Below are 19,745 nucleotides of genomic sequence, written 5' to 3'. Positions count from 1 at the left end.
TATGATCTAGTAATAAAATCTGTCTTGTGTCTGTTGTGTATAGAATGCAGTTGAGTTACTCATTCGCTCGTTCATAACATTGTTGTTCCCCTAACCGTTTTGTAGAACTTGCGTGTTGCTTTGCTAAGCATCTTCCTCTGGCATAGTCAGGGTGAGTTTGAGCATCTTCCTCCTCCAGCTTAGTCATTTTATTTTATTGTTTTTTTTTTTATCTTCATCTCTCAAATAATTTTCCTGCAAAACTAAACTTATATTTTGAGTTTTCTATTGATGCAGCACAACACCATCTAATCCAGTAATCCCGCATTTTGTCGACTCCTTGGCTACAAAATATCATCTGTTAATAGCATGGACCATGAACCTCATCTAGTATATTACGTACTAGTTAGCTCATCCAAGTTAGGATAAATAAGCATGGAATCCTTTGTATTTACCTCAAATCATAGTATTAAATTTTCTCTACTCCTACAATAGAGCTGTTGTCTAGCGTACTTTGGAGGAACTTATACATCTCTTAATCTAATATTAGAATATCGGTATTCATCCATCCATATTAGAAATTTGCAATTTTTAAGTATCCGACGAACTATAAAGCTAATTTTAAATTTTTCACATTTTGATTAAATATCTAATCTATATATTATATCATGAAGTAGGAGAAAGTTTGTGCAGTATTAAACTTTTTATCCTCACCTTCCCTTGTGTTTTTACTCTGGCTTGGTCATTTGATTAATCAATTTCCAATGTATTCCAATTACTTGCTTTGAAAATGTCCGCTGAAGTTGAAGCATATCGTAAATAAACCAAATCTCCATCCGATGGTACTAATCGTTTCTTGGGAATATGTTTATGTGTTAAAAAGTAAATCAACATTCAGTGACGTGGATGTTTGTTATAAATGAGCTTCAGGAAAAATTCTGCTTCAATATTTGCATTGGTTGGTCTTCCAGATTAACTAACTGATAATGTTGTATTTAGCACTCATAGATGTTGAGGAACGATCATAAATTGAAACATATCAAAACATTCCAACTATCGATGGACAAATGGCAGTGCAAAGAAAGGCTTAGATCTTTGCTGATTCTGTTGTATGGACCAAAGTACCGGATTAACGAGAAGAATTAACCTAAATAGATGTCCGCCCAACCGTTTAAACTTAAAATACATATATGTATAATCCATATTATAATATATGTCCAATTGGCGTACAATACTAACCAGAAAAAGAAAATAAAGAGGTATCATGTAACTTGATTTTTCGTTAGATAGACCTGAGACAGTGTTCCAAAGAACACAGTTCCATGATCAGCTACTCACTAGAAAGTAGAAATCATCAGCCTAACAATAAACTTTAACTGCACCAATAAACATCATTTCACTTCTTTTTTGTTATTAGTTACATTATGTAGCATTCTAGTTATGCAACTAAATAACCTCCACTAGGTATAAACCCCAATCTTGCTCTTGTGGGAGTGGGAAACATCAATCCGCAATTTGGTTCAAACTGCAGCTAGAAAGTCTAATCGCTGATCCTCTGGAAGCAGATTGCAGGATTACTCGGGCCTATTTCAATGATCACTATCTACCTTCAGGATCATCAGTTTCCCGTCTCGTGAAATGGAATCCCATTATATATCGGTATTCACCCGTCCCAAGGCAACGAGAACAGTAGCCAAGCCCACTTCCACCACAAGTCTTGCACCTAGAAACTGTGGATTAGATTGTTGGATCCTCAATAGATCAAGTAATAACAGAGTAATAATATCATAGTATTACAATTGGCAAGAAAATGAATAAATTGATACCTCACCATTTTGGCCATTCTCCCCCTGGAAGCACTTCTAGTTGCACAAAGTTAGTTCTCCCTGTATCAAGGGAATTGTATAGGAAGTTAACTAGTGAAAAATTAATTCATCTTTTTCCTCTTAAGAGTCCTTTCCCTTTTCCACTGTTTTACCAAATTCTAAATGTTAAAGTAAACCAAAAGAAGCCTTCTTGCGTCATTATCCTTTTCTTACTTTTATTTTTCCTTTATCTCTAGTACTCCAAACTAAATCAAGTTGGATCAGACCCAACCAAGACTTCAAGCACTCAATGATAAGAAAACCATAGCTCAAAGGCAACGTTAATGCATTTCTATTTTTAGTGTCTCAAGAAATTATGCACCTGCTTTGACAGTGAGATTTAAAATAATTTCTTCTGCATGTGTGCGTGTGAGAGAGAGGTTTACCTCTGCCATGGCAATCGTAGCACTCCACTCTGCCATTCCCTCTACAGACAACACAAGGAGGATCTGGCTGCTTTCTTCTTTCTTTGCGAACATTAGACTGCAACAAAGATTTTGATCTAAGCCCAATTATGGAAGCTTAAAACATTGCTGACGTTAAAGTAAGTGTTTATTAGGCTTTTTGGGTCGATCAAACCAAACAGAGAACAAAAATCTCTTCAACACGAACTAAATCACTAACTCAATGATCATATACTACAGCTTTCAGGTTTCTTCTTTCTCAATGATATTTAAAATACCACCGCTTTGCTTAATCTGATAAAGTGATGTGAAGCTAGGGGTTATCGCTTCATCAGTGAACTCATGTGCATTAGAGAAGTTTTCGCTTCAAACGATGGTGCACGAAGTGATTCCACCAAAAAGAATCGATCCCTTCTTTAAATCTCAACTTTGAGGAGTTGGAAAATTATGGGCATTATTGTACATTGGATGTTGAAATTAGTTATTTTAATTGCAATTTAATTTTTATAGAACTAAATTCATAGATGTTTGATATTTTCTTAATTTCCCAAAAATTTTGCGCTGCACTTCAAAGAAGCATGCATTTTTCTTCTTGGACGTTTTCGCTTTTTTGCACTTTTTGCTTGTAAAAGCACTGGTCTTTCCTTAAATATGGTAGTTAGACCTTGAAATAGGTTAGTTGATGATACCTAAGCATTATTTGGTACAGAACTTAATGTATTCTTTTCTTGCTCATTGGGAACTCCCTGAACAAAAAATACTTAGAAAGAAAAAAGAAAGCTTTCCAAATAAACGTTGACGCAATTTCTGTTCTTTGACCTTAATAAGCAAGTGACTATCTCTTTTTCTTCCCCAGGATTATCATTTCAATCAATTTTCCAATCCTTTTTGTGACACTTCAGCAAAGAGATGCAGTCTCTGATTCTGTATCTCCATTTAAATTCGCTCCCAATTACATTATGCTTTCTGGTTAAAAAATGTTTTTTTTTTTGTATTTTTCTGTTCTTCTATTATTCAACCAATTGAGTTCCTATAAGTAATTTGTTGCATGAAACCATGATGCACAAAGTCATGTTGGATATGTATTGGATAAACTATACAGAATTTGGACTAACTCCAGCTCAACCATCAAGTGAAAAATGAATCTTAAAACTTAGAGCATCAAACAAAATCTGTTTTAAGATTCTAATGCTGAATACAGCTATAAAATTTATTCTCGTATGTCAGCCATTCAATTTCTGGAACTAAAAGAACGTATACAAACAAGTACCCCCCCCCCCCCCCCCCAGGCCCAAGACAAAAAATTTGGTCAGCACGAGAAAAAAGAAATTAAAGATAGAAATAAACCAAAAAAAGAAAAAGACAGAAAAAGGCAAATAGAGATTTAACTTGCCTCAGTTCTGACGATCCAAGATGACTTTGAAACGGAAAGGAGCGGAGGTAGCTTTGCATTTGAAGGGTGTCTACCGTTACTTGAATTTGGGGCTTCCCCTCCAATGGCGTTAATGAAACAAGTCAATCTTATCACTCCCATATCTCAGACAAATGTTCCAGATTCTATTCAAGTGATTCAGTATAAAGAATGAAATGAAATTAGATTATATTCAGTTGACACCTTCAGGTTTCAAAATATGGCATTTAAATCCCCATATGATTTGAAAAGTACAGTAGTTTCTTTTTTTAAATTATATATCGAGGTAGCGAAAATGGAAATGGGATTACAACAAGGGAAATCGAACCCTCACCAATAAAATAAAAATTAAGATAGCCAACCAACTAATAAGCTATTAAAATTCCCTGGGTACAGTAGTTTAGAATCCCTGTCTATCAGCGATCTCTAAAATCCTTTTACCTTATCGGGCTAATTAGGGTACAAGAGTTAAAATATATATATGTTTCGATATGAATTGGACACAGATTCTTCAACTTTTCTACATTAAAATTTACATATTTAAAAATTCAATTCAATTTTTTAAAAAAGAACTTAAGAAAATAATACTTAATAAAACTATTTGAGTAAATAAATAATAACATGCTTTACAAACTTATATCTTAAGTGCTAGCAGCCAGACTGCAACAAGTCATTGCTTCTGTCATATGTGAAGCACATGCTGGTTTCATCCGTGGTAGGAGAATTGCTGATAACATTATACTTGACAAGAGTGGGTTATTCTAGTGGTGAGCACCCTCCACTTCCAACCAAGAGGTTGTGAGTTCGAGTCACCCCAAGAGCAAGGTGGGGAGTTCTTGGAGGGAGGGAGCCGAGAGTCTATCGGAAATAGCCTCTCTACTGCATGGTAGGGGTAATGTCTGCGTACACACTACCCTCCCCAGACCCCACTATTGGGATTATACTGAGTTGTTGTTGTTATTATACTTGCACATGAACTAGTGAAGGCATATACAAGGAAACATATATCTGACAGATGCATGATCAAGATTGATCTCCAAAAAGCCTATGATTTAGTTGAGTGGAGCTTTTTGGAGCAGGTTCTAATGGAGTTGGGATTTTCTGTGAGATTTGTAGGATGGATAATGGAATGTGTTACCACTGTTAATTATACTATCATGATAAATGGAGAATCCCCCCCTCCCCCCTCCCCCCCCGATGCTGCTAAAGGTTTGAGATAGGGAGATCACATCTCTCCCTTTTTATTTGCCATAGTTATGGAGTACCTGAGTAGAAGGCTCAATGGGCTCAAAAAAGTAAAGGAGTTCAGATTCCACCCAAGATGTGCCGACTAGGTATCATACACCTTAGTTATGCAGATGACCTCCTACTTTTTGCTAGAGGTGATCTACCTTTTATATCTCCCATCCATAGATGTTTTAGGCAGTTTTCTCAAGTATCAGGGATACAAGCTAATTTGGGGAAAAGCTCAGTCTATTTTGGTGGAGTCCCTCGGGTTGTGACAATGAATATTCTGCAGCATTTGGGTTTCACATTGGGGGAACTACCATTCAAATATCTAGGTATTCCACTTGCAACAAAGAAACTTTCATTGATACAGTGACAACCTTTGATAGAGAAGATAGTTGCCAAGATCTCCTCCTGGATAACAAAGAAACTTTCATATGATGGCAGAGTACAACTTGTCCAAACTATTTTCTTTGGTATACAATCATATCGGTCGCAATTGTTTGGTTTGCCTTCAAAGGTCTTAAAGATGATTGATTCATACTATAAAAGCTATATATGATTTGGAGTAAATGTGATCACAAAAAATGCTCTAGTAGCCTGGGATAGAATATGTACACCTAAATCTAGTGAGGGCCTAAATTTGATTAACCTGTATCTATGGAACAAGGCTGCTTTAGCTAAAGTTTGTTGGGACGTATCAAATAAGCAAGGTAGACTATTGATAAGGTGGATAGATGCTTGCTATATCAAAGACCAACAATTTGAAGATATGGCAATCCCTCAACAAGCAATTTGTATGGTGAGACAGATACTAAATGCCAGAACAACACTGTATCAGGTGCATCATCACCCTCACCCAAGAAATAGTATGATAGAAAGTTCTACTTGCAGCTATGGCTGTCCAACGGGACGGGACGTCCCGTCCCGTCCCGATCCCGTCCCGCGTCCCGTCCCGTCCTACTTAATTTTAAACGGGATGACCCCATGTTAAACGGGACACGGGATGGGACGGGATGACCATTTCGTCCCTTTTATCCCGTCCCATTTCGTCCCGTTTTGTCTCGTCCCGTCCCGCCCATCCCGTCCCGTCCCGTCCCGTCCCGCGTCCCTTTTTTTTTATAATTATAGCCGTGGGCAACAGCTATAATTGCAAAAATAGCCGTTCCCAACAGCCAAAAACGGCCATATTTGGCCCCCACTCCCACCAAAACACCCCCTACCCCCAAACTTTTAATATAATCCCTAAGTTTATTAAATTATACTTTGGCCCTATTTTCTACTATAAATACCCCAATCCTTCTTCATTTCTTCCCACAAAAATAAATTATTCTCTCTTAGATCCCTTTCATTCTATCTATATTATTCTCTCAATTTTCTCGCAATCAAGTGATAAGTTTCAAGTATTTGGACAAATATTTGGAGTAACTTTCAAGCTTCAAATTAATTTATCAAGTATTTGGAGCAATAGTTTGGGCAATTTCTTCAAGTTTCAATATTTAATCACGGTGCACTCGTTCCATCTCCTAATTTTAATATATATTTTTTGCGCATTATTTTAGTGCTTAATTTTTGTGTTTACTTTACGTGTTCTATTTTTGTATTTCATTTGTGTTTTTAATTTTTGTGTTAACTTTTTAAATTTAATTTCGTATTTAAATTATGGCACCTAAAAATGTATTTGGCGTATTTAAAAAAAATAGTAAAAAAAGTAGTAAAGGTAAAAGTAGTAGTAATCCTAATCCTAGTCCTAATCCTATCCCTTCTCCTATAATTAGAAAACATATAGATGAAATGACTCATGTTGATGAAACTTTATTTTCCCAACCCCCGCATGTTATAATATTAATTTCGGAGAACAACTAGATCATGAAACTTTACAAAGACAATTTGGCAAGGATATTTTTATTGAGGACGAAGAAAATGAGGATGAAGAAAATGAGGAAGAAGAATTAGATGAAACACCCACTAGTCCCGCAACACAAGCTCCAACTCAGAGTCAATCTCGATCTGGAGCTTTACCCCCTGTACCTCCTGTAAGGGGTAAGCCTAAGGGTGAACATCCCAAAACATCACTTGTATGGAATTTTTTTTTAACATGATAAAGTCAATCAACGTGCTACATGTGAAATATGTAAGCAACGATTTGTGCACACCAAAAGTGGTGGGACGGGGGGTTTATCTAGGCATTTAGGTAGGGACCACAAAGCTTTATGGATACAAGCTAAAATAGAAGCCGGGCAAATACCAGATCCTAGCACTTGTACTAGCACTCCTAGTATATCTGGCGGGGGTTCTAATTTTTTACAACAACAGCTTGACCCTGCTTCTGGTACGATTTTACGCCCATATAACAAAGATAGAGATCGTGAGAACTTAGCAAAAATGGTAGTTGTATGTGGCTTACCTTTTACTTTTCCTTCTCACCCTACTTTTGTTCATTATATACAAGAAACTTATAATCCTTCTTTTCAAGGTTTTTCTAAGACTACACTTAGAAATGATGTTTTTAAATTTCAAACCGAATATCTTCAGTATATTCGTTGTGTATTTTTTCACTTAGATTGTAAAGTGTCTATCACATCTGATATAGGTCGTAGTCCTAATGGTTGTGATTATTTAACTATTACATGTCATTGGGTTGATCATCACTTGAACATGCAAAAACATATTATTGGTTATAAATTTATTGATTCAAAACACACTGGAGCATATATTGCAACTACTGTTATACAAATACTTGATTTTTATGGACTCATTGATAAAGTTTTAACTATCACCTTAGATAATGCTTCTGCTAACACAACTGCAGCAACTAGCTTAAGAACTAGATTTTGTCCAATTAATCCGGCAATTTTTTATGTTAGATGTGCATGCCATATTTTTAACTTGGTTGTAAAAGATGGTATTAATTTATTTTCTGATGCTTGTAGTAAAGTACAACATGCTTGCGGCTATATTTTTCGGGCTAATAAAGCGAGTAGAATTCGTGAATTTGCTCAATAATGTGCTAGTGCTAACCTTCCATATAGAAAAGTTCCAAAAGATGTTTGTACTAGGTGGAATTCTACTTATGAAATGCTTAAAGTTGCTTATGATTATCGGGTGCCTATACAAAAGATATTTAATATGCATAATGGTATCCCCGCTGATCAAATTGTTGATTCTGATTGAGATCAGATCAAAGAGCTTGCTAAATTTTTAGAAAATTTTTATTATGCTACAAAATAATTTTCTGGTATATATTATCCTACTATTACACAAATATTATGGTATATTTGTGAAATTTCTGTTGTATTTGGTAAGTATAAAACTAATCCAACTTATGCACCGGCCATTAATGAAATGATTACAAAATTTAAAAGTATTTTTCCCCTATTCCCCAAGTTTATTTAATTTCTACTATACTTAACCCATCTTTAAAATTAAGAGGTGCAAAGGGACTTGTTCGTAAAATTTATGAGAATTTAGCAATTCAAGAAAATGAACAACCATCTCTCGAAGAATGCCAAGCAAACATATATTCTTATGTTAGATCAATATTTGATAAATATAAATCTATGGAAATAACAGGTGGTGAAACTGCTCCTTCTACTTCTAAGTCTCGAGTAGAAGTTCTATGGGAAGATATGGATGATATAACAGGTTTTGATTCCTCTATTGATGATGAACTTGATTCTTATCTTAATCAAGGATTGGAAAGTATTAAAGACGAAGAAGGCAACGAACAACTTTTGGCATGGTGGAGGGAGCATGGCAAGGCTTTTCTAACACTTTCCATAATGACCCGAGATATCCTTGCTATTCAAGCATCATCAGTAGCATCGGAGAGTGCTTTTAGCGCGGCAAGATTTCAAATCGGAGATCATAGACATTCATTAGCGGAGGACAGCCTAGAGATTTCCGTATTATTCAGAGATTACATTAATTCAGAAAGAAGAAATCTTGGTTTTGAAAAATTAACCACTAGGGAAGAAAAAGAATACAACGAGATACTTAGCACTGGGAGCGATGACGACATGAAACTCATGGAACATCAATCAACATTGCCAATTCCAGAACAATGTCCGAGAGAAATTATAGATAAGTTACAACGAAGTTATATAGGAGCTTACAAATATTAGTATGATAATTTTTTATTGGCTACTAAGAGGCCTAGTTCAAAGTTCAAACAGAACCCTTCCTAGAAGGTGGCTGCATAGATTAGGTGCTCTTCAAAAGAATTATATTTGTATGTGAGATTTGAAAGTTCTATTAATAAAATAAAAGGCTCTAAGCGTTGAATTTGTTTTATGAATTCTCTTACACTCTTACTTAGTTACTTAATGGATTGAAATTATATTAAATAAATTATAACTCTATTATATATTTATAATTGCTAGAATATTTTATTACAAGTCTTTTGTTTTAATATTTTATAATTCTTTACTTAGTTTTCTAATTTTTGTTTAATTTTTAAATTTATTGAATAAGTCAAAAAACTAGATGTTGCAAACTTTAAAAACTTAGTCATTGCCAAAAGACTATCCGTTGTCAAACTCAATGCTTAAATAATTTTTTTAAAAATGGCACTTAAGGCCCGCGAATCCGTCCCGTCCCGTCCCATCTCGCTTGTTAGCGGGACGGGATGGGCCTACCGTCCGTCCCGTTTGTTAGCGGGACGGGATGGGCCTACCGTCCGTCCCGTTTGTTAGCGGGACGGGATGGGCCTACCGTTTCGTCCCGTTTGTCCCTTCCCATTTCGTCCCGTCCTGCCACCGTCCTGGCTAAATGCCGTCCCGTCCCGTTAATTTTGTCCCGTCCCGTTGGACAGTAACCAAGGGTCAGCTGGAAATGCTTGATGTTTCAAAATAATGCCAGACGAAAATCTATATTTACCATGTGGCTACAACTACATGGGAGACTTCTGACTACAGATAGGTTGATGCAATGAGGATTAGCTGTGGATTCCAGGTGCCCTATATGTAAAGATCATGATAGAACAGGGAACACTTGTTTGTCAAATGTAGATTTGTCAGGGATCTATGGCACAAAATCCTGCAATGGATACAAAGAAAAGATATGGATGTAGACACTTGGGAACAACATATGCACTGGGTCATTCAATGTGCTAAGGGTAAAGCACGACAAGCACAAGTCTTCAGGATGGTGTATGCTGAGATAGTTCACTCCATTTGAATAGAAAGGAACTTGCAACTGTTTGAAAAGAGAAGCAGAGGGTCTGATAGTATTGAACGAGAGATAGCCTACATATGTAACTTACGAGCTACTACTGGGATTAGTAGTATGGTGCAACATTTTATGTTTTGATATAGAAAGTTAGAGTAGACTTTGGTTGTAAGTTAGATAATTGTTGAGTTATAAGTAGGCTATGGTTATGTACAATTTACTGGTGATTAATACAAAAAATGGTTAGTTACCCAAAAAAAAAAAACACATTCGCACAAATTGGGACATGATAGTACAAACAACCCTCTTTCATTTCTTAGGTGCTCTCACCGCATAATCTGGTGGCGTGGTGACATTAAACACTTCCCCTAGCAATTGGTTCTTTCATTCCATCCTCGATGCCTCGAACTCATGGGTTACTCATATGGAAAATGAGACATGATGAGGAATTTAACTTTCTATCTTGAGCTTTATCGCACGATCTGGAGTATCAAAGAAGTGTGAAATTCCTAAATGTCCATGTAGCCTCCTCATTATAGATGTGATTGACAACACATCGATAAGAAGGACTCTACTAGACACGGCTCCGAGACATCCTAGGACACTTTAAAACCTCAGGTTGTGATACCAAGTTTGTCACGCCCCAAAATCGAGGAGCGCGACCGGCGCTCAACTGAGTGAACCCGGCCGAGCAAGCCTATTAGATTTTCTTCTACCCAAACTCTTCCATGAATAAAGAGGATATGCACTCCATTAATCAAACACTAAAAATATTTCATTAACAACTCCCATTTCATTTCCATTAGTAGCTTCATTCATAATTTCCAAATTATTACAAGTTTATAGATATAATGAAAAATATATTTTCCAAAATACCAACACATCTAGTTTAATTCCCAACATCAAACGCCACCCATAACCTGTTTATGGAGCCTTTAAGTATGACAGAAGAATAGTATAGAAGTGCCGGTAACAAGGCCCTGGCTATACCTCAAAACACAAAGTGTAACATCAAGTGACATCGGGCCCGGAATAGAGTAGGGCTCACCAAAACCTGCTGAATAGGGAGTAACCGCTAACGAGGACCAAAGTTGCCCTCTACTGAATCACCTACATCCATTGAAGATGCAACACTCCCAGCAAAAAAAGAACGTTAGTACATATGGAATAGTACTAGTATGTAAAGCTAGTTGTCCTCTTTCAAAATAAATTGCCAATGTAAAAAGGGAAAACCATGAAAACAATAATCAACAATCAATAATATCCAAATGCCAAGTTAAAACATAATAATTTCCAAAATATGAAGATAACACTGTGAAGTGATAATCAAAATATGATGATAATATTATTTTTTATTGGGAGATCTTTAGCACTGATATACCACTATTCGCAATACCACTGTTCACAATACCAATATTCACAATACCAATACCACGGTTTTTTAGCACGGAGTCCGATCACGACCCGATCGTCTAGGCCGTCTCATCCGAGACATCAACCACAATCATAATTTTAATTATAATTTCCAGCACAATCACCACTATGTGTGCGACATGGTGTCCGATCATGACCCGATCTGCTAGGCCATCTCACCACAATGCCGTGTGGATCGACATCCCCCTTTTCTATCAATCATCTCATCCCAATTAAGGGGAATAATTTTATTACATCAATCTCATCCCAAATTAGGGGAATAATTTTATCACATCAATCTCATCCCAAATAAGGGGAATAATTACAATCCACTCCTACATTGGCACGTGTAGTTACAAAGTTAGGTTATTTCAACCTACCCTTCCTCGGTGACTATCGATACTCCCAAAAATATTATTTTTGTTTTTGCACACAAAGGTAACATAGTTACAAATGTATTTACCTCATAACCTTTCATACCGTATATAGCCTCATTGGCACTTTCAATAACTTTCAACATCATTATTTCATTGGCTCTCTTAGCCATACATATGGTTCTTCATTCATGGCACAATGGCCGTATTTCATATTCCACACTTTTATTTCTTCCCTTTCATGGATCATCATTGTAAATATCAACAAATAAAATATTCCGAAAATTACAACTTTAGGTTCATTAGTAATAATGACTTTAAACACAATGGATTTCTTTCCAAGAAATGGAGTAAAATGATTCGCAATCGAAGCACAAGTTAAAATCATAACCAAGTAACACCTAATTTATTCTTGAAATACTTTTTACAAAAAAGAGCAATACACAATTTCAACTCACGAATATGTAAGAACGTAAAACACATCAAAACTACTTACAAAGCATATCATTAGTTAAAACAGCCACATACGGGTATCATTTGAGTTCATAAGCTTTTAGGCAATTCTATTTTCGAAGTTAATTTTGGAACAGTTGAATTAAAGCTCATTTCATAATCTTTTTCACATCATCTCATTTTATTGGCACCATTGGCCACAAGTATAACTTTCACTCTTGGCACGTTGGCCACACTTTATATCCCCAATTCACTTATTTTACTTTTAACCATCTTTATAGATTATCAACAATAAGACATCTCTAATCAAGGCTTTAGGTACACATATGAGCAATGAAGAGTCCTAAGCATATTGTGATTTTCTCACACAATTTGGAATCATAACCTTCATTTGAAATACGACTCAAAAATATAGCATTTTAATACACATATCATTCTTGAACACATTCCCAAAGGATAATATAATGTGGTAGGAACATTCTGAACACGTTCTGAATACATAATTCTCGACAGTTATCTTATTCGGGACAATTGAATTTATTGGGAACAACTCGGAACATAGAATAAGGAACTTGAGACAACCATACTTGAAACCTACGGGAACATCATGGAATTAAATTCTAAGAGAGTAGTTTAGCCAACATACCTCGCTTTGAGCTTTCCTTAAATTACTATAACGTCCCGAAAATTCTAGCAATCCCAATCTATTTTGAGACATAACAAAATTGAACACAAATTAGGAAGGTATTCATGGTTTCAGCTCATTTGAACATTTTATCAAACACTAGGTGTGCAAATTTGGCTACAAGGTTTTTCTACAAGATTTCCTTCACTCCACAACCTAATCCTTACTTATTTGAGCTCAACAATCTTCTCACAAACCTTATTAGTACAAGCATGTATAAATAATACTATGTTAATCACCCAACATCATCAGGCCACTATTCATTGCCTTCTCCAACAAAATTCTAGGTTCAAAAACATCCATTTCAAGAAATAATATTGTATCTTATCCAAATGGTGATTATCAATTAAATTCGTTCATCAATTAAGTTATCAAGTCTATTGGAATCATTAGAAACTCAAGACATATGTATTTATATCAATTCATCACTATTCATCTTCTTCTTTACCCAAAAATGGCATTCTCAAGACCCACCCTTAGGGTTCATACAATATCCAATTATAACTTCAAATAAACTCATAAACATGCTACCCATACTCTAATATGACATATATATGAAGCGCAAGTGAAAGGATTACCTCTTGGTAGAAGAATCTCACTTTTCCTCTTTTTGGCGTTTTTGAAGATTCAACCCATTTCCTATGGATTTGATCCATAATAATGTTACTGTTATCACTAAATGATGTTATATAATCATCTTTGTGCCAAAACAACTTACCTTGAAGTGTATCCATGGTGGAAGAGCTCCTCTTTCTCTCTAGAAATCAATTTCAAGTTGAAGAACTAATGTTTTCTCTCTCTAAACCCCTTGTTTCAGCCCCTTTAAAATGGCCCCTAAAGTTGCGTAGCCTCCTTGTGTAGACTACGGACAAAGGCTACGCAGGGTGGACTTCTATCCCCCTTCAGTTGGAAGCTGCTGGATTTTCCTACACAATGGTGTGTAGGCTACACTGCTATTCTGCGTAGACTATGCTACTATAATGCGTAGGCTACGCAAGACTCGCGTAGCTGTTGTGCCACCCTTTAGTAAAAAAGTCATGACTTCTTGTAGAAATTTTCAAATGACGAACGGTTTGAAGCATTAGAAACTAGACACATAGACTTTTCATTAGATAGTTCATAAACCATATAAAACTTCATATCTTGAGAGTTATGCTCGTGAAGTTAGTTCTTGTGTGAACTCACTGGAAACTTTACCCCATCATATAATTTCCAACTTGACTTTGCCTTGGGAATCTTCTTAGACCATTAACCATTCTTAATGTACCTCATACATATATTATCATAATTATTGATATCATTCATATTATTAATCTTTTTCATACCCGAATTAATATAATTAGTACCTGACAATCTTCTTAATATTCTTAAAACACTTAGAAATTTTTTGGGGTGTTACATACACAAAGCCCAACACTAATCAATTTTCCATAACCACGAGTACGTCATCAAGGAGAAACATGAGCGGGCGACCCTAGGGGGATGGATTCTTATGCACACCTGTACGGACAACTCACGTGCCACAGTCAACTCAACCCGCACGGACAACTCACATGATGTCAAACCAGTCCATAACGCAGAAAATATTTGCAAGAATACATGTATGCAGTCAATGGATATCAAATCACATACTCCTGGACATATAAAATAGTATGCTAAAGTGTATACGTGTGCGAAGCGTACAATTACAGTTCAAGTTAGGCGGATACGCGACACAACAATGAGTATCATGTTCAAATAGGGAAGCAAACCTACAAATGATCTCTAGCATAATTCCAAAGGTCACGTAGTCGTACAAACATATAAAAAATGATAGCAAGAGCCACAAATATTCAATACGAGGGATAATATAGCCTAAAGACTACTCCAAATATGGATAAAACCGATGTACTCACGTATGCTCAACCCCTCGCATGTACGTCATCCCAACACGTAGCAAATATCAACAATTCAAGCAACTAGTCCCTCATGCCAAAACTAGGTAAGATACTTACCTTGAACAAGTAAAATCAATATTCCAATTCCACACAGCACATGGGTTTTGTCTTTCCTAACCCGTTTGCCTACTTCTCCCCATCTGTAAACACAGTTTTACATTTTTATTTCCTTCGGCTTTAGTTCACTGTCTCTTTCTTCCTGGTGAGTAAATCTTCTTCCTCCTCGTGCGGAATTTCTTGCTCAGTTTTAGGCCTTATTCATCTGGTTTCTCTTATATTTATGTTTTACCTTTTGGATCTCCTAAGGATGAACACTCTTTCTAATTTTTTAATGTGACAAGGATTGGTAAGTCTCAAGTACTACCTCATGTATTCTTCAACTTATTATTCAACAGAGTCTATTTAGGTTTTCAAAGTGTAAGAACTGAAATTTTCTAAGGATGGAAAATCGTGGGGTTCTTTAGTGACTTTTTAGTTTTTTGTTTTTGCATTTTCATCTGTTTTCTCAGCAATATACGTGTTTCGATCCTATTTTAGAAATGAAATTTTGCACATCTTGAACTTTTGGGTAGTTTTTCCTTGGATGTCAACGTGCATGTTCGTAATTTTTGCCGATTTGCTCATGCATGTTCTTTTTTCTTACAATCAATCATTTTTGCTTTCATCACCACAGTATTCTTCAACTGCTTTGCTCTCTTAAAAAATTATCACTTTGTTATTTTTATTTTCAAAAATTTCCTTATTGTTACTGACTATTTCAAATTTATTGTTGTTGCACTTTTTTATTTTATTTTTAACATCTTAATTAAGAGCTGAAATTCTTTTGACCTTCCTACTTTTTATTTAATGGTAGTTCGTATCTGTTGGCTTGGTTGCTTGGAGATTATATATTCGAAAATTTTGGCTCTCTATTTGATGAAAAATTTCATTTTTTTTGTTTGTGTGTGGTTTAGGGTAGGTTGAAGAGATATCTTCTTTGCGTTTTCTTTGTTTCTTCAAACATGTATCTGTATCGTTCTTGCTTCAAAGTAGCATTGTAGGGTCTGCACTTATCAGATTTTTATTGAGTTGTTCTCTACTGACTTAGTTGGCGCTTATCCTTCTTTGCTAAAATAGGTGAATGCTATGTCTTTGCCCTTGTTTTCTATTATAAAAAGGTTGTGACTTGTGACACACAGGACCGATGAACTTCCATTATTGGTGGTTTACTTGAAGTTACAATTACAGCTAGCAAAGAACACATTAGGGTAATATAGGAATCTTCACTATCTTCTGCTTTTATTATATTTTAGGAATTGATTCCTTACACTCTATTGATAGTTTCTATGTTGAGGGTTCAGTAGATTACAAACTAGTTAAGTTACTCGCGCTTCGCGCGATATATTAAAAATGATCTTATAAATTTAGTCAGGATTGAAGAGAGAACTTATAAATATATTGTAAGCAAAGGAAAAAAAAAAGGCTCTTAAGGCCACTTTTTTGCATAAGTCTGTGAGGTACTAAGTAACTCAAACAATGAGTCGTCATAGTGTAAGAATCACCTTTTACATGATCAAACATTCAGAGACTTCATCTCCGAAATCTAAGGAAAATATATTTTACAAAGTGTCACGAATGCAAAGAATAGTTATTGTAGCTTGTACATGACAAAATAAGTAACTTAGACTACACCAACATAAATGCCTCTTTGATTGAGCTGGAATGAATTCACCTCCAAGAATGTAATCACATTTACATAAAATGCCTATTCAAGAAAAAATTTCACGCAATAAAATAGAAGGTTTCCCAGTTCATTATTCAAAGAATTAACAAAATTTTGTGTGAATTTAAACATACCTTAAACATACTCTTCATATGTCCCAGTGAACAAATATGATGGCCATTGTCTACTCGTAAATACACCTCCTATGGATGATTGATGTATATTCTCCGGTCTTGGTGCTTTCAAGAGTATTCAAATACGTATGAAGTTTTATAAATAAATCTACTTACCTCAATTGAAAAGTGGTCATAGATTCAGTTTAACAACTAATTGAAAAACAAATAACAGACCCAAAAAGTGGTCATCATATATATGAAGCAATAACAGGAATTGCACAATACCAAGTAAATACTTTATCAACAGTTAATTATTTTAGTGTTCTATTTTGATCTACACATCATATTTAATAAACTCTAATGAGACTTTTTATGGCTATCTGTCTCAGTTGTATGATTATGAAAATTCTACAAATAATTCACAAAGGCATACTACATAAAAATGAATTAATAAAAAGATACCACCTCCATCTATAGTAGGAGAGGATTCTAGTGTTCACCCGAGATAAAATTCACAAAGAATTAAGTTAATATTCATTACCTGAAGAAAAATAAATTTTACCAAATTAAAACAAAAAATAAAGCACATAAAGAATATTTCATACGTATCCATTAAAAGTTAGAACACAATATATTTACTTGTGCAGTAATAAATCCTGATGACTTGCTATATAGTGCTATTACTAAAAATAAAGTCTACACTTCTTTTCAAATATAACAATGGTTTCCAAAAGTGCAAATATAATTTTAGAATTGTGCAAAATATATATATGATCAATACTGAAAACCCTTACCACTATGTACCTTTACTATGTTGGCCACATTGACGTCCTCATGGGCACTGGCGTCACCAGTAGCGTCTGACAAAGAAGAAAGTCTGAATTGAAAAGCTTTAATACTATACCCTATGGGGAATTAATCAATCTCTCCTAATTGATCAATCATATAAGTGTTTATTGTAGGAAGAGAGGAAGAAATCTTTTCTCTTGACATAGATTGATCAATAGAAATATAATGTATACAATTATGGTCCTTGAGTTATCATCTTGCACCAATTTTGTTGGGCCAACCAAAGAAAATAATAAAAGTAAATGTTAGAAATCTTTTTTTTTTCTTGTGGTAAAAATACAAACTTCACCAAGCGTAATTTGAACCAATTCTTTTTTCTTTAATATAATGGGAGTATGAACCATTTTATAAGCAAATAAAAATATTGTTTTATTAAGAACAAATACAATACCTTCCAAGTTACATCATTTATAGCTTTTGCATTTCAAGTAAAAAAATAATCAAAAAACAAAAAAAGCAAGTAGTGAAGGAAGGTTCCTTATTATATTTTCTCACAGAAATTAAGAAAATTTGACAAACAACTGAAACACAACCTCACGCAAGATTAATCTTGCATTGCTCAACTTTTAAGCATATTCTATTCTCCGTTACCTTCAAAATCACCATATTCTCTATTCCATCAACATATTCTTACATTTTCTTTCTTTATCACTTCTTGCTCCAATGAAGTTGAGTTGACTCATTCCAAATAGTAAAAATTTTCATGATTTCTTGCAATTCTCTGCCTAATATTACAAAGAAAACCATTAAGCATAGATAAGAGTAAGCATGGGAATGTTTCAATGTAAAAAGTGAGTTGCTAATTACAAATTGGTAATGGGTAAAGGAGACAACGAGATACAAGTAGTTCCAGCGAGTGAAATGAAAAATAAAAAATACACATGAAATCAATGCTACGTATAACCAATAAAAAGAAAAGAAGAGAAAAATTTACCTTTTTGGGAAGAGGGGTGGATCAATGGAGAAAAGAGAACTCATAAAGATGAGAAAATATGAATAAAATAGGAAACGAACACTGAGATCAAATAATTCAAATAAGACCGGATAAAAGAGGAAAATAACATGAAGAAAGAAGATCATATCAGGTGTAATGAAAATAGTTGAGACTTGAGACTCACCACAAATCCACTGTTTTTTTTTCTCTAAGAAAATTGGAGGAAGTGATTGCATTTGGAATTTTACTTTCTGTTTTTCTTCTCTAAGTGATTGCATTTGGAATTTTACTTTCTGTTTTTCTTCTCTAAGTGATTGCATTTGGAATTTTACTTTTACCATAATTATTTTCTTAGTAGCAATTTTAAATGTACCATAACTGTTTTGTTAATAGTCACCAGAGACGTGGGAGGAGGTGACTTTTGGTTTATTAAAGAAGTGACTTTTAGATTTAAAATAGCAAATAATTAGGAAAAATAGGATAAAAGGCCAAAAAATTGAGGAAAAAGATAATTGAGTTTCTTGGCCAAATAGAGATGGCACATCATCTCTATTTGGAGGTCCATTATATATATATATATATATATATATATATATATATATATATATATATATATATATATATATATATATATATAGATTATATATATATATATATATATAGAGATTATTGGCCTTATATCTTAGTTGATTTACTTCATTTTCATAATTCATGTTCAAGAAGAAGCATTGCGCTAGAACATTATGATGCATTTAAGAAGATCAAATAAAGTAATTAAAGTGACGTCTGGTATTTGTATGGATATCGTAACATGTACTTGTTCTCTTATTTTCTTTGTGCTTAGGATGGAGACATATGCTTATTTTCGATAATGGGAGGAGTTCCATTGTAACACACAACATGCCCATCCTACTAAAGTCTAATGGAGGATTAGAAGCACGATGACCTCAAATGGATAAGCCATGTGTGAAACTATCAATTCTTTCAAGGATGTGGAGTAACGTAGAATGTGAGATCCAGAATTTTTACTACATTTTATCTTTGTTAACTAGCTCAGATTATTGATTTCTTGTGAATATTGTTTACCCGAAAAATCGGATATAGTTGAATTTATAAGTAGTTCTAAGGATATGTGATATAACTTGACATAAATCGTACATAGAAGTGGAAATGTTTAGATTCTTGGCTATAAAAATAGGAGATAAATTATTGAACAAGAAGAGTGAG

General features: G+C 34.6%; 1 protein-coding gene and 1 long non-coding RNA gene across 5 annotated transcripts; both read right to left on the bottom strand.

Annotated features, from left to right (window-relative positions):
- Positions 1 to 1,149: 1,149 nt before the first annotated feature.
- On the bottom strand, positions 1,150 to 3,818 carry LOC104117091 (uncharacterized). 4 transcript variants are annotated; one of them, XM_070192036.1, is made up of 4 exons: positions 3,642 to 3,818; positions 2,231 to 2,327; positions 1,806 to 1,865; positions 1,150 to 1,702 (listed from the first exon to the last, which is right to left on the bottom strand). In XM_070192036.1, exons 1-3 carry the CDS (start codon positions 3,780 to 3,782, stop codon positions 1,807 to 1,809), a joined length of 297 nt encoding a protein of 98 aa, XP_070048137.1. In that variant the 5' UTR covers positions 3,783 to 3,818; the 3' UTR covers positions 1,150 to 1,702; position 1,806. The 4 variants fall into 4 exon arrangements, with proteins under 4 accessions (XP_070048137.1, XP_009626376.1, XP_009626375.1 ...); XM_009628081.4 differs by having other exon boundaries at positions 1,150 to 1,709; positions 1,811 to 1,865; XM_009628080.4 differs by having other exon boundaries at positions 1,811 to 1,865.
- A 12,596-nt stretch (positions 3,819 to 16,414) lies between these two features.
- On the bottom strand, positions 16,415 to 18,866 carry LOC117279443 (uncharacterized). Its single transcript, XR_011412877.1, has 3 exons — positions 18,703 to 18,866; positions 16,754 to 18,309; positions 16,415 to 16,661 (listed from the first exon to the last, which is right to left on the bottom strand). It is a non-coding gene; the product is annotated as an uncharacterized lncRNA (long non-coding RNA).
- Positions 18,867 to 19,745: the final 879 nt, after the last annotated feature.

The sequence above is a fragment of the Nicotiana tomentosiformis genome, chromosome 12, assembly GCF_000390325.3.
Source record: "Nicotiana tomentosiformis chromosome 12, ASM39032v3, whole genome shotgun sequence".
Classification (NCBI taxonomy): Eukaryota; Viridiplantae; Streptophyta; class Magnoliopsida; order Solanales; family Solanaceae; genus Nicotiana; species Nicotiana tomentosiformis.
This window is presented reverse-complemented; position numbering and strand designations above follow the sequence as displayed.